Source organism: Nicotiana tabacum, chromosome 2 (assembly GCF_000715075.1).
Source record: "Nicotiana tabacum cultivar K326 chromosome 2, ASM71507v2, whole genome shotgun sequence".
Lineage (NCBI taxonomy): Eukaryota > Viridiplantae > Streptophyta > Magnoliopsida > Solanales > Solanaceae > Nicotiana > Nicotiana tabacum.
Window position 1 is genome coordinate 77,799,619 of NC_134081.1, and position 16,158 is coordinate 77,815,776.

Sequence of the window (16,158 nt, forward strand, 5' to 3'; positions counted from 1 at the left end):
CAGTGGTCTATAAATAATTGTTGATCATTATTGAGGGCGGCTCAACATAACTGCTGGCTTAAAACTAAAATATATTAAAAGACCCTGAAATTTCTTTCATAAAATCCATATAATATTAAAATAGAAAAAGTGGTGAGAGAACAACGTATAATATGTGAGTTAGGCGTAAGTCATATGGTATTGAACTCCCTATAAAAAATATATCGCATTAAATGAAAATGGTAAAAGGATTGAGCTTATTATCGATCGTATTTTGAACCTTACGATACTTGTCTCTGAGATTTTTTAGTTAAAAAAATGAGATACAAAAGAACTTGCTTACTGATATGTTGATCAATCGAATATGACAAAAAGGAATAGCTAATTTAGAGAATTTGATTTGAAATTAGAAAGTAAAATAGTAAAAAATATGAAAAAAGAAAGAAAGAAAAATAGAATTGATGAGAAGATAAATATATTATTTAATTTAGTGAGAGAAAAGTTTTATCCTATTAACTCATTAAATCCTATAGCTACCAAATTTTAAATAAATATTAGAATTTAAAATATTTTATCAATAATTGTATAAATATAAATTACATATATTATATAATGATATAGTAGTATTTTATATTTTTGGGGCCTTATATATTTGGAGGCCTAACCCTAGAGCCGCCCTTGAATATAAACGAACCCCAGATGGTATTCTGCTACCCCTCATCCCCTGCAAAGTTTGGTGCCACAGTGGCGTGCTTTGTTGGTGGTGCTGCTCTCTTTTCTTTTGGGGTACACTATTCTTATATTAATATAGCCCCTCAACAAGCTCGAACTAAGGCTAGGAACGACTTTGTCAAGGACCGTTTGAGAAAGAAATATGGCAAATAACTCACTCTCTTGTTTTTATGGTAAGGTTGATTGCTAATTTTGTTGCTAGCTTTTCGGATTTCTCATTCATTTTTGCTCTACTCTTCTTCTTGGTTTGTCTAATTTTAGCTTGATATCTCTAGGGGTGAAACCAAATGTCTACTATTTTAGCTTAAATTTGTATCTGTAGTTCATATGTTGATTTCCCAATTTTGACAAGTACAAAGTCATAGCCTTTTAATACCCTATATCATAAGTTCCTTTTGCAGCATAAGGATTCTATAGTTAACATCTAATATATGCGGGTGACATTCTTTTCTAACAGCTTAGGGATGATATTTACCACTGAGCTATTTCCATTTCACTGCCATACTTGGTCTACCATTACATACATGATGAAATCAAACAGTTCTAAATAAAGAAGCTAATTTTGAATGTAGAGTTATATAGCATGTAGGTTAGCACCAAAGATGAAAAAGAAAAGAAATAACAACCCATGATAGGTAAAGGTCACTACAATTCTAAAACTCGAAAAAACTTTTAACATTTGAAGACAAGCACCTAGCTGCTTGAACTAAATCAATTATTAATGTGTTAAACACTTAAACTACTCTGTCTATGGCAATCATGCATGTCTGTTATACACCTAATTCTAGTCCTCAATCTGTCTAAACTTCCTTCATGTAGCTAAATTTTTGCTTCCCTATTCAACATAGTTTACTTCCAAGGCTCCTCCCTTTGTGTTTTTCTTCTGGAGTTGCTATTACGTTTTACTTGAAGTACTTTTACCTCTTTTCAGCTCCAGTTGCTTATAATGCAATAGAGATTGACGTTTAAATCTTTATTTATTGGTAACCATTTCCCTGAGAGTATCTTATCATTTTTCTCTTGTTGATTGTTCAAAACAAAGTCTCCGAAACTTTTTTGTTTTATGTCGTATCTGTGGAATTTAACGGTGTTGTCCTGAAATTTATTAAACTAATCTTATAAGGTAGTAATAACAATTTATGTGGGACTTATGCAAACAATGAATGAATTATCTTGTTTCTCTAATTAGATGAATCATATAAGAAATGAGATTACTGCCTACGGAAAAAAAGAAATATAATAAATTGAAATAAGGGACTGCTAAAATTTAGCTCAACATTCTTTTGTATTGTTACATATAATTATTCAAAATCTGTACTATTGGATGAATAGGGTTCTGGTTTGTAACTTGAATGACCTGGTCTAGTTAAAATCTATGAGCATGTGATGCAAAACAAGTCCGGCTATTTTGTGATTTATGCTGTACCAGCTTAGTATTTTTTATTAATAAAACGCTACCTTATAATAAAAAGTATTTTGCTCAATTTTGCCTTTGATAATTCTAATTGTCTCTTTCTTAGATGTTCTTCCATAATGTGATGTGGGGCATTCTGCTCTATTTTTGATCCAGCAGCTAAGTGAGAGTACTTGACTTTGACTCGACCTTCTATTTGCTTTATGAACAATCAGGGATTTGCTTCAGAGAATCTGTCTGGAAATCAAGAAAGCTCGTAACTTAAATGGAGATTAGTCTTGTATAAGCAATAATTTTTCCAAAACACATGTTTTACTCATTTTTAAGTTTGCAACCCATGAAGCATCTGATTGAAGCCAGGATTCATCCACCGAGGAACTTGCATGCAGTAATTCTTATGCAACCCAAGTGACTAATGCTGCTAACCATCAATACGTTTGGCTGAGCATCCCTCCCTGTCATCATCATAGTTCTTATCTTGGCTTTGAATTCTTTCCTTCTCCCTGTTGTATTATCCTCGATTCTTTCTCCTTCGTTGCATCAGTCAAGTGTCTGAAATTCTAACTGATTTCTTGTATGATAGCTTTCTAAGGTTATTCTCAACCCTGAAACATTGCATTTTGGTCAGAAAATCTTGGTATGTGCAGTGTCGTCTCCTTTAACTTTGTGAAATTACATCCTGACGCCTCAGCCTATTGCAACAAAGATATAGCTGGCTTTGTAGTTTGTGATCTGCTGGTGGAGGGTGTGAACCTCACCACATGATCTCTACCAAGTAAAGCGTACTTATGGCCAGAAATACATGTTAAGTTAGTGGATTTTGAAGTGGTGAATTCATATAATGGCCTGCCCTGTTTCTTAGAACGTTGTTCTATGATCCAGTCTAGGTTCGCGATCCAATTGTTAGTCAACACATCATCCATTCACAAGCATGTGATTGAACTTGAGGATGATATTTGTTTCTGGATTTCGGGTTGATAGACTTTCTGGTAAGTATAAGGTTGTTAAAGTGTTGTACTTGTTTCATAGTGCGGAGTTCAGCCAAGTTTTTCGTTGGATGTGAATTGCCTGGATCAAATATGTGTAAATCTTCCGTGTAAAGTAATCACCTATTAAAGGTGTATATGGGTGGTAAACTAGTATAGTTCCCGCATGTTACCTGCAGAGTGCCCTCAACATTAGGTCTAGTGTGCCAAGGCCCTGTTTTTCCAAATTACTGCAGGTACGGATGAACCTATCACAAGAAGACACCCAACCTGGTGATGGTCTAGGGTGCAAGGTAAATATGATCAAGCTTAGGTTGAAGCAGCTATGTATGAGCAATAAATCAACATCCAAATGCTGATCATTCTTCTCCACCACCACTTCTACCTTTTGAAACTCCGCGTTGTGATCCTGAACTACTGGGAGGGTTCAATGGGCAGGCAACTCCCCTCAGAATGCTCAACCTCTAATCATTCTGGAGGATTTGTGCCCATATTAAGTCGATGAACTTATGCTGGGCCTAATTCTTTGAGGTGTAATATTCATGGAATTGCTTTGACTGAGCAATGATGCAGAATAAGTATGGTGCATGCTTCACTGTTTTATGAAACCAAGCTGGAAGGGAAGAAGCTGGTATATTCAGTTATGACATTGAACCTCTTTGTCGGACAAACTTCTGCACTGGTTTATGATGATGATTTCCGTGTTTTTTTCACATTCTTGGGCAGTGACATTTTGATTTGGTTTTAATTGTTCGTCTTCCATTAGGAATTTGCATACTTTCTATTTTGACTCGGTGTAAGTAATACGCAATCATCAGTGGAATCTCCAATTGCCAATGGAAATAGACACACTGCCTAAAGGAAAAAGGAAATTCAGGGACACCTCGTTCTCAAGTAATTGTACCATAAATTTGTGAATTTGCTCTTTAGTGTTCTTGGTTCTACTTGCAAAGTTTTTTATCACTGAAGTTGTAACACACAATAACCCAACTTTTACCAAGCCTCCTCTCTTCAAAGAGACATTTGCTAATCGACATCATTAGTCAACAGGTCTAACATTTATTTGCACAATCAAAATAACGAGGATGATCTCGTATGCCCACTTATAAGAAAAAATTGAAGAAGATAATCCTACAAATATCTTGTGTGTTATTTTTTTTACTGATCTCCAATAGAAAAGATCATATAACTAAAATAACATTTGTAACTAGTACTACTTTTGATCATTGCTTATGTTCAATACAGAATTCTTACAATAAATAGGCAATAGCCCGAAACACCACTCAATCTGACCCAAAATGAAAAAAGAAAAAGGAAAAAAGAGGGATGAAAAATAGAAACAAGGAAGAATGAAAAGAATAGACAAAAGCTGAAAATTTGGTACGTGGAAAATACAAGGAACAATCACGTGTGTTATGAGCTGAACGGAGACTACCCATCATGTGTAACTCCATAACTACCAGAAGTTTGTTCAGTAAGATGGCGAAACAAATTGTACAAAATGGTGGCACCGCGGTAGAAAGGGTCATCAAACTACCATAATAGTTGCAAGAAGAATTGCAACAGAGCTCATGAGAATGCTAGCAACGACGGAGGATTGGCCATTTGGAGGAGTGGGAGCAATAGCTGACCCATTGTCATTAGATGGGTTTATCTTTGCCACAGGTGGAAGAGGTGGCTCAACCACATCACTTTCAGTGAGTACCGGGTTGGGAGCTTCAGCTGGTGGCAAAAACTGAGGAGCCATGAGTTCTAGGAGACTCCCAGGTTGTACACTGGTCATATATGGTGGCGAGTCTTTGAACCCTAAACAACGGTTCCCTGTACATTCCAAACAATTCGTATATGTCAGAATTGAGGATATCTAGTAATCTTGCATTTCGTACACACAACTTAATGGATATGACCAAGCAAAAGCTCTTGTAAATATGCACAAATACAGCAGATTGCACCAGAGATTCATTATACTAAATGATCTTTGTGCAGAGTCAGGATGATGAATCTAGAAACTAAAAGAGGAAGAAAAGGGAAAGGGGCGAATAGGGGTTGGGATTGGGCCACAGTATGAGAAATAATAAGCTATATGAATAACTTACTTCGGTATCTAGCCGCTGTGGCAGGGTATTCTGTAATAACACCATCAATGCCAGCTCCAACAGCATAGTTGTTTAACTCAACAGATGAATCTGAGAAAAAGTCCCATGATTGAGACACAAACTCATTGTTGAGGAGTTGTACATATACTGTGAGATTTGATGACTGCAGCTTCTGCACTACATTCGTTTGTGCAATGATAAATGCATCCTCGCTGGGGAAGACAGATTGCTTAGTTATGATAACAGATTTTGCAAAGGTCTTGATCTCCAATATAGTTGAGCTCTCAATATCACGGATATCATCCCCAACCCCATAAACAAGTTCATAACTACTTTTCTTAAATTCTTCCAGAACAGAACTGTCAGTTGACTGGATCAAAACTTTCTTAGCTGTCTGATTATTATAACCAGCTTTGCTTAAGGCATCCAAAACAGCACCAGTTACACCTAATCCCTGCTTCGCCATGTATGCTGCATTCTGCGCGGAGCCAAAATATTTCCAAAAAAAATGAACAAGGAGTTAAAACCTTCATTGCACAATGATATTCATGAACATTAGATTTTTCTCTCAAAATAAACCAAAAAATGCAGCTATTTTACTACTTTTACTATTCTTTCCACTTCACTGTGATGTCAAAGTTTTTCCTTTCTTTTATAATCGTTTGTATATTTAATGGGTAATAACCTTCATTAAGTAATGAAAATAAAATTATTATGATTTCTGTTAGTCCTTTAAAGCATAATGCCTACTAGAAAGGCAGCTGCTTGGTTGTTTGAGCAAGCAATCAAAATTGCTTCATTTCAGAAAATTGGAGATGCTTGGTAGCTGGATTGATATACATTGGGATCCTTTCTGTATCTTGCAGAGATTAAACCTTCAAAATTCTAGTCACAAAGTGAATCCGTTTCCCTTTGAAACATACCATTTTCTAAAGCATTTTTTTTATGACGGTGAATCCAAGCCAGCTTGTGCGTACCTCGGCCATTTCACCAGGTATCTACTACCTCCCACCAGCACATATACCGGGTAAATCTGCCTGCCGAGGCTAGGGCAGATGAGAAGAAATCACCTAGTGTTTTTTGCCTTCGCTGGAATTTGAACCTGAGACCCTCCACCCACTTAATTGACGACTAGGCCACACCTTTGGATGCATCCAAAATCTTTCATGGGAAAGTTTGGCCTATTTCCCCGCATCCAATCACAAATGTGATAGCATAAGAAGCTACCGAATTCTCACACTCAGAATGAGAAGTGACAAGGAGTGGATATAAGCATTTAGGATTCTACACTTAATTGATGCATACCAATGTTGGTATAAAGGTCTATGGGACTATCACTGAATAAACTCACCTCTACGCTGATCATCACACCAGAAACAGAAGTAGCATTTTTGGCAAATGTCAAGAAGTCCGCTAACGACATAAAGTTTCCATCATTTCTGGCCTTTGGATTCCGAAACAATCTAAACTCTGACCATCGGTTTGATATTGCCGCTGCAAAAAATTAGAGCATGTTTAAGTGCAGTGTTGAAGCAACAGTATTTCGAACTTTCAACTTTAGTAATGCATAACCTTGCAATGAAAATAATTAGAAGAAAAAGTAAACATTTGAGGAAATGTCCAGATAAGAAATGAAGATCTCTAGCAAGTTGTAGAACATGAAGTCCCAAAAAGTGCTTGCTAAAAAGAGTATGACATAAAACATGTCAAAGTGGGAAATAGGCTATTATCAAGCCAAAGCAAATATAAAGCCAAAAAAAGAATCCAGTTTTTCTAATTCTTTCACACATTTCAGAACAATACATTATTCATTACGATATACAGCAGAACTGCTTTTATTAATGAGGAAGGAGAACTGGGATAATGAATGCTACAGTATTGCTCCCCTCTTAAGAGTTTATATGTGCGGTTTAAAACAAATTAACAAGCTACAAAAGGAATAGCTAAAATTTAGATACCCTAATCCCTGAAAGTGTTACTTGTGCAAAAAATTCATAAAAGTAAAGAAGATCCCGATATGAATGAGATAATAAACACAATACTGAAGACAAACCACCTTATTTTACAACAATTTTTAACAGTCCTAGATCCATATGAAAGAAGTGATCGTGGCAAAAGATACGACTTACTTGAGGGCAAGCAGAGAAATATTATAGAGGCATGCAATCTTCCACTTTTCTTTTATATAGAAAGTTAGATACAGATGGCGTCGCACTGACACGGAGGCATGAAATAGTAGGAGTGAAACATGATAAGTCACATAATTTAGCTACAAACTAACAGTTGCTTCAACTTACGTTTCAGGCTTTGAATCTCGGTCCAAGTAAGGTTGATGGTGAGTATTCCATTTGTTATCTTAAGCTCAGGGACAGTGGTAGCAATGTTGCTGAATGGCGATTGGGCCGCAGTGGTCTTGTCTATCAGATTTATCGAACCAAGACAGAAAGGTACTCGATCTTTAGTCATTTGGACAGGACAGCCAAGAACATCTGCACCATCGGAAGCAGCCTTTGTGTATGCTAAATCAGTGCAACCAGGATAGTCACCACTTGCTCCTTCGGATGTAATAATCTGAAGCTTTACTGCAGGCCAACAGGAGGAAGAGGGAAAACAAGAGAGGAATAAAGCATCCATCAGTCTCTATATAGATTGTTCTAAAAGAACTTGATAAATGATGAAACAATAAGCAGTCAATTGGTGAATTAGTTATGCATGGATAATCATACAGTTAATAGTACATTAATTAATAACTTTGAAATTGTTATATGTTGAATAACAATAGAGGGGGTTTTGTGCAGGGCATGCCTACTATAAGGGTACTTTGTCTTTATATACTGTTGTCTAGCTATTGTTAATATATCTATTATTTTTCCGCATTGTACCATGTATATAAAACTTGACAGGTTTTCACACAAATTATGCCAGTATTGATAACGTGAGTTTAATATTGGAAACCTATTCATTAGCTATGTAGAGTTTTATACTGGAAATCATTATATATCGTATTTGGTTATGCAGAGTTTTATTTTACTAAGTACATGCTGTATTTTTGTAATGAGATTATTATTTATTATTATGCGGTCAACCAAATGACCCCTAAGATCAGAAGACAAAAATGATTAGTAAAAGAATCTTATTACGTAGAACTCAGGAAACTAACAATTTAAAACAACATGAATCAGTCTGTGGAAAAGCATGCATATCAGCAGCGTACCTTGAGGTTTATCATTCTTGCCCAAATGAGAGAAGCAATCTGCATGATTAGAAAAGTTCAGAAACCGGGATAAGTACCACAGAAAAAAGCAGATCAAGGAATCAAAGTGCTTTCGAACCAACTCAGAATATAACACTAAATGCAAAACAGTGCCAATCATAGGTTCGGGTTTCAATTTTGAGACAGCAACAACCGAGTGTTTCTTTGAATAATTATATTGATCAACTTCTTCAGTAAAAGATAATCATTTTATGATCAAGAAAGCTAAGAGTGGAGTAGCATGTGAAAGAACTCAGCATAAAACCCAAAGTTTACGGCTAAGAGCGGAGTAGCCAAGATCTTGACGAACCCTTTGGATGCCCCCCCCCCCCCAAACCCCCCCAACCCCACCCCACCCCAACCCCCCTTTTTCCGGATGCCCTTATACCCTTCAAAAAGTTTTAAGTTACTTAAATATCCTTTTGCCAACGATGATGGTAGATATAAATTGGACAGGGAGCAAGTTTTTCTCGACAAGTAAATATGATTGACAGCCAAATATAATTGATTTGAAATAAAACAAGTGAAACTACGAAAGCAGCAAACAAAGCATATACTGGCACACTCTCGAACAGAGAATCAAACTAAATTGTCACTTACCTACTGACGAAGATGGAGTCAATGGGAAGTCAGATAGCACTCCGTCCACCGAGAAGTCACCGTTGTCAATATAGGATAAATACTCAGCTACAGGATCATAACTATAATTATAAGCAGAAGGTACGTCATTAGCAAAGTCGGCTGCAAAAATCTCAAGACCTTCCTTATGAGCATCCAAAACGACTGAGGTATGCGGCTGCAAGTACAAACTGTTGTCCACTGGCCAGATATAATGTTTGGGAACAAGAATCCCTGAGGCGAAGGTTTTAACAAATGTGAGATTCTTTAACAAAGAACCGTATGTTTGATTCGTTGATGGCTCAATACCATCCTCGCCGAGAAACCGGAAAACGAATTTTGTCACTCGTGGATTGAATCGCCTTGCAATACTTCGGAGGAAATTCACCTCAGGTGATGAAATATAGTTGATAATTACACTTCTAGACAGGGAAACAACAAAGCTTCTCATACTCAGATTGCGCTGACTGTAGAAGGAGTCATGCTGGAAATGTATTTGGAAAAGCAGTCAATTAATAGCTATGCTAACAGAAATTTAACAAACCACCACATAAAATGCAGTAATGCACATTGCTAAAATCAAGTTGTACCTTTTAGATTCTTAGAGATCGAAAAACTGCAAGTACGCAACAACTAATTACCACAAGCATTCGGTAATCAAAAGACATACCTGGATATTCAACCATAATCCTGGAGGTTTGACTTGGCTAGCTACATCCTGGACAGTAAGAATTTGCTGGGGGGTGCCATCAAATCTAGGAGATCGTGAAAACACTCCTTGTTTCACTGTTCCAGGTATCAGGATTAATTACTTCTTAGTAGAACTTGGATCAAAAGAGACTAATTTTCATCAAGCATAACAATAAAACCAACTCCATTAGCTAGGCTAGATTCTCTAGACTATATCAACAGCATGTTTTGCCATCACATTTACATTTGACAGGATCCATTGCTTGTTGATTAATCCTGTGCAAATTGCACAGAGCAACGCATTTTCTAAGATGATCTGATTTTAAGATAGTGGTATTGGTGGGGGGGATTTTTTATCATACAAATAATACATATTATGATGCAGAAAGACTGCCAAATGCCAATTAGCACTTCATCAAAGAGTCAAACTTTTGAAAGGTAGGATCATAGTTATTCCACGAAATAAAAACCTAGACTAAGTTTTTCATCCATCAATCCTTTTCCTTTGTATTCAAGTGCAAGAAAAAAAGTTTTGAAGCATAAGTGCATATACAGAAATGACACAACACACAGTTCCAACATACCGGAATTGTTTTGGAACCAAATAAATGCAGGTGGATATTAGCTTCAGATACACTATAATGGCATGTTACCAGAACCTGTGCTATCCACCCACATAAAGAAAGAGAGGAGTGACTGAACACCTTCTCAGACTAGCAAATAAAAGGAAAACAAAGACAGAGAAGCTAAGCACCGTTTAAAATTCTAAATAAGTAAAGCCCTGAAATAAATTGGTTTATCTTGTAAAACAAAACTAGTGGATAAGCCTCTCAATCAAGTACATATTACAGTAAAAACAGGCGGATTCGGACTGTAAACCCATTGCCCAAACTGTTATTAGGTCTAAATGCTGATCCAAACAGCCATGCACGTATATAGCACCATAAAGTCTGAAGCATATAGTAAAGGATGTAAAAGGCAATGAGTTAAACTTACAGCTGACAAGCGCCAAATCCTTGAAGTTGAAATCAACAGAAAACCATCCTTTCTGAGGAACTCCATTCACCAAGTAGGTATTCTGCTTGTTTTTGAAGAGAACATTAACGTCAGAAGAATTGTCGAGCCTGATATCAGATAAACAAATGCCAACCCCGTCTTTCGTGAGTTGAACATCACACCAAGCAACCCAATCAGCGACGCTAATCGCTTTTGCCAAAATATAGGCATTAAAGCTTGAATCAGGCATTAACCCAGAAAATCCTCCACGAGCTATGACTTTTGGTGCATCTCCTGCAAAGCAAAAAAGATGGAGTTAATCAAAATACAAGGATGAAAAATAGACAATCTTATTCATTATTTTCTGAAAATAAATGAAAACTAACTAACAAAATATTTTAATAAGCAGGGAATGCTAACTGATTCAGCTTTTCAATCCTATCTGGAATTTCACGGCATATTCAGGGAAAATTCTCATTATCTTTCATTCTATATTTTTTTCTTTAGGGAGGACGTGGTTTGGTGATATAGGGATGAGATTCTATCAAAAAGTTGCATTCGACTACAGCTTGAGATCGACCTCTAATTAAACTAACTTTGATCGGAAATCTCACAAAATAATGACCAGTATAAAACAGCTCACAGCCTGGACAGTTGAATACCCCAAACGACCAAATCATCTTAACAATTCTGTTACTATAACAACAAAATTGTGCGTTATACTATTCTAGATATATATTTTTCACGATTTGTTCGGTGGCTGTAGAGCTAAAGTAAACTTCCGTTGATAATTTTACTGAAATATAAACAAGTCTACGCAGTAACAATCACAACAAATTTGTAGTAGCTTAAACAAAAAATAAACGCATCCGAAGAACTTATCATAATTCCTACATACAGCAAAAGCGAACTTAGTAATGGCCATTTCCTAAAGAGCTAGAGGGAAAAAAAAGCAAGGAGTTACCGGTCAATGTAAGCCATTTAGAGGTAGCATTGTCAGATCTTTGAGCAGAAACAAATGCAGCTGAGCAGCAAAGGAGCAGGAGACACGAAATAGAACGGAGGTTCCACATTTCCGGCGAGCTTAGCCGGAGAAGCGTTTTACCGGCGGAATTTTTTCCGACTCAGCTGATATTTCTGAAGAAATTAGAAAAGGAAAGTGTGATGATTGACAAGTTGGAGACTTTGAGACCAGAGAGAGAGAGAGAGAGAGAGAGAGAGAGAGAGATGGTGTTTGGGCCTTGAGGTAAGGCTGTAGGAAATTTCAGGCTGGCATATTTTCTTTCCACTATTTATGGTACATTACAACTATTAGTTGTACTAATGGAAAGCCGAGAGATGCTTTCATTACGCGTCTTTTCGCTTATTTAATATCTTTACCGGCTCTTTCTGCCGGCTTCCCTGTTTGGTTAATTTTTAGTTGCAACTAGCATTTCTATTGTTCACTAGTTGGCATATCAGGTTAATTTCACTACAAGTATTCTAAAGGTTGGGCTACACTTTTTTTACAGTTAAGGAAAAAAAAATAAAAAATAAGGCCACTGCCAAGTAAAAAATAAACAAAAAAGAAAAACAAAAAAAAACTATTCTAAAGAATACCTTTAAGATGTCAACATGATATTCATAGTGAGAAAATTGTTTGCCTTGCAAGGCTTTAGTATGGTGTAAATTGTGAAAATAACACTCAAGATTGATCAATTTCTTGTTTTGCTTGACCAATCGAGTGGCAACAAAAATTACTACTATAAAGTTGATGCTGAAAATCATGAGTGTTTTTTCAAGATGCTCAAAATCATCAAAGTGTTGTATATTTTCTTTCGCATTAGTGTACGCTACAATTATGTTGATACTTACTTAGCTATTCAACTATCGGAGCATCAAGTTACTAAGTCATACTATGAAAGTATGGGAGAGGGGTAGTGGAGCTGGGGTTGAGGAGGATTGTGATTATTTCTGAAAACCAGTTCGAATTTATGCCAGAACGTTCGACTACATAAGCTATTCATCTTGTTAGAAAGTTGATGAAGCAGTATAGGGAGAGGAATAGAGATTTACATATGGTGTTCATCGACTTAGAGAAGGTTTACGACAAAGTGCCAAAGGGAGGTTATGTAGAGATGTTTGGAGGCTAGATGTGTTCCTGTTGCATACACAAGGGTTATTAAGGACATGTATGATGGAGCTAAGACTCGAGAGAGGACAGTGGGAGGAGACTCAGGTAGTGGACGAAAACGTGAGATTTGATTCTCAAGGCATCCCTAGGAGAGAAAGTTCTAAATACCTTGGATCAGTTATACAAGGGAATAGAGAGATCGACGAGGATGTTACACATCGTATTAGGGCGGGGTAAATGAAATGGAGGCTCACTTCCAGTGTATTTGTGTAATAAGAATGTGCCGCCAAAACTTAAATGCAAGTTTTATAGAGCAGTAGTGAGTGTTGGCCAGTCAAGAACTTCCATGTACAGAAGATGATAGTGGCGGTAATGAGGATGTTGAGATGGATGTGCGGGCATACCGGGTTAGATAGAATTAGAAATGAAGTTATCCGAGACAAGGTAGGTTATGGCCCCTGTGGAGGGCAAGATGTGGGAGGCGAGACTTAGATGATTCGAGCATGTGAAGAGCAGAGGTGCAGATGCACCAGTGAGGAGGTGTGAGAGGTTGGGCCTAAAGGGCCTAAGACGGCAGGCCGAATTAGTATTGAGGAGAGGTGATTAGACATGATATGACGTTTCTCTAGATTACTGAGGACATGACCATGAATAATAATGTACGGAGGTTGAGAATAAAGGTAAATGGTTAGGTAGCAGAGCGTTATCCTTGGTTGTAACAATAAATTTAGTACATGACTTAGCGTCATTTGTGTATTCTCGTATTTCTTGACTTCTATTATTACCTGTCATTGCTTTCGTTTCGGCTTTCTGATTGCAGTACCTAGTGTTAGTTTTGTATTTTCTCTTTTATTTTCTAATTGGTGTGTTTGTTGTTGCCCTTCCTTTTACCTTTTCTTAGCCGAGAGTCTACCGAAAACAACATCTCTGCCTTCTTGAAGGTAGGGGTAAGGTATGCGTACACACTACCCTCCCTATACCCTACATATGGGATTACACTTGGTTTGTTGTTGTTGTTGTTGTTGTTACTTAACTATTCAGATTTTACTAATAAATGGTGAAAGCAATACTCCTTAAACGACAATAACTTCTTGTAAACAACAACAACAATAATCCTAGTGAATTCTTACAAATGGAGTCTGGGGCGGGTACCGTATACGCATGCCTTGTCCCTACATTGAGAGCAGTGGCAGAAATTTCTCCAAGGGTGTTCAAATTTGAAAGAAGTAAAAAAAAGAGTTTGACAAAGGGTATTCAATATATGTTTAATACCACTTGAACCTAATATTTTGCGTACCTATATATACAGTGTAATTTTTTGACGAAGGGTGGTTGGTCAATTGACCACCCTTAGAATAATGTGGCTTCGTCCCTCCTTGAGAAAACATAGAGCTTTTTTCCGATAGATCCCCGACTAAAGAGTAATTGACCATCCTTAAAATAAATGTGGCTTCGTCCCTGTTTGAGAGAACAATTTTTTTTTTCCGATAGACCTCCGACTAAAAGAGCTTCTCGTAAACAAAAATAAAGTAAAATTGCGATAATAGAAATTAACGCAAAAGAAATAAATTTCTAAAATGCCGTTGGCATGAAATACATCTATAAGAGAATAAAACACTTTTTAGTACATACTACTGACCTTAGCGTTGACGTGCTCATCCTATAAAAGTTACCTTTGGCATTTTCTCCTCATTAACAAATATATATAGTAGGGTAATCTCGTTGTGGAGGTAAAAACGTTAATTTTTTTTTATCAGTCTAAATTTTAATAAGGAAAGTTATCTAATATTTGTGCTGACGAGAGATAATATATACTCAAATAAAATAATTAAGGTACATGCAAGCTGATTCTAATAATGTCTTTATAAAAAATAAAATATAAAAAAGGGAGGTACTCATTTACTAGGAAGATTATGTCAAAATGGGAAAAAAAGATGTAAAAGCTTGAAAGCTTGATGCACAAATCTGTGTTATTCAAGTAGTATTTGTTTTACTGCCTTATCGAATGAAGCTTGTGTTAAACATAATGAGTAGCAGCAACAAATGGTGGTAAAAGTAATAATGGAGCCATTTGAGCTGAATGATCGGCTCAGAGTGGCTTTGTGTGATTGGAAGACAGCTAGGCGGCGACCAAAACATGAGTCAGCGTTCTCTGGCCCCTGCTTACGTGTCACCCTTTTCCAAAAATTAAAATATTAAATAACCTACTACCGCCGTATAACATCAGCAGCAGCAGCAGAGAAGAACCCGCAAAACGGATCACGTTGTCCCGGGACCCACTTCTGCCCCGATCCATTTTCCAATTCGGGCCACAGGTCAGGTATTTTAGTTACTTATACAAATGGCAAGTCTGGCTTCTTTTTCCTTTTTCTAAATAAATTTCTTCCTTAAATATTGGGGGAGAAAAAGATATATAAACTAGTACTCAATAGATATCTTTCACATCCAGGTACAAATATTTAGAGGAATTGGAAATCAAGGTACTTCAGAGTATTAACTACAACTATTAGTAATTTGTACTAATTTTAATTCTAACTTCGACTTTTTCTACTTTCTTGTTGGTTTTTTCAAATAAGACAATAGGTAAGAGATAAAAACGGCTACTTGAAGTTGGATAATGACCCAAATAATAGAAAAATTCCAGTTCAAATAAAATTTTCCTTATAATATCAACCATCAACCGTGTGAATTCATATCATATTCCAGCTAGTTTTGTTAGAATGTTTTGACAATTTCTTAGATGTAGGCCATACAATGAACGATATCATTATCAACCCCTTCGCTCTCGACATGCACATTCATTTGAAGATTTTGTGCATTTAATTGGACCAATTCAGCTAATACAAGTATACAATATATATTTTGATATACATTGTTTATGCAGTTGATTTTTTTATAATTATTTGAAATTGGGGATGTTAGTCCCGCCAATATTGCTGTATTTGTAAATAATAATTCTGCAAAATATAAGTTATCGTAATGAAACAATAATAAATTCGAGCCCACTGAATTCATAGTGTTTCCTTAAGGAATTTAATCCCCTCCTAGTACCCAAGGTTATGGATTATTTTCTCCCAGGATAGAACGAATAACACACTGGTGTAGTGGTATTTCAAACCCCAGTGTTTCAGCGAACACAAAGTTCGGCAGCAAATCATACTTACAGTTGCTTTGTTTGAAGTAAAAACAATGCAGAACAAAGGAGTAGATACTCAGAAAATCGTATGGAAATGCTGAGAGGAAGGAGTGCAATGTATAGCCAAATCTGTTGAGCGTTTTCA

At 36.5% G+C, this 16,158-nt stretch overlaps 1 protein-coding gene across 1 annotated transcript; it reads right to left on the reverse strand.

Moving 5' to 3' along the window:
- Positions 1–4,324: 4,324 nt before the first annotated feature.
- Positions 4,325–11,942, reverse strand: LOC107795798 (glycerophosphodiester phosphodiesterase GDPDL4-like). The gene is given in 9 exon segments (NM_001325610.1): positions 4,325–4,932; positions 5,208–5,685; positions 6,559–6,701; positions 7,505–7,789; positions 8,422–8,460; positions 9,061–9,562; positions 9,749–9,864; positions 10,765–11,058; positions 11,729–11,942. Coding segments are annotated over 9 exon segments (2,259 nt in total). The 5' UTR covers positions 11,838–11,942; the 3' UTR covers positions 4,325–4,639.
- Between the last annotated feature and the right edge of the window lie 4,216 nt (positions 11,943–16,158).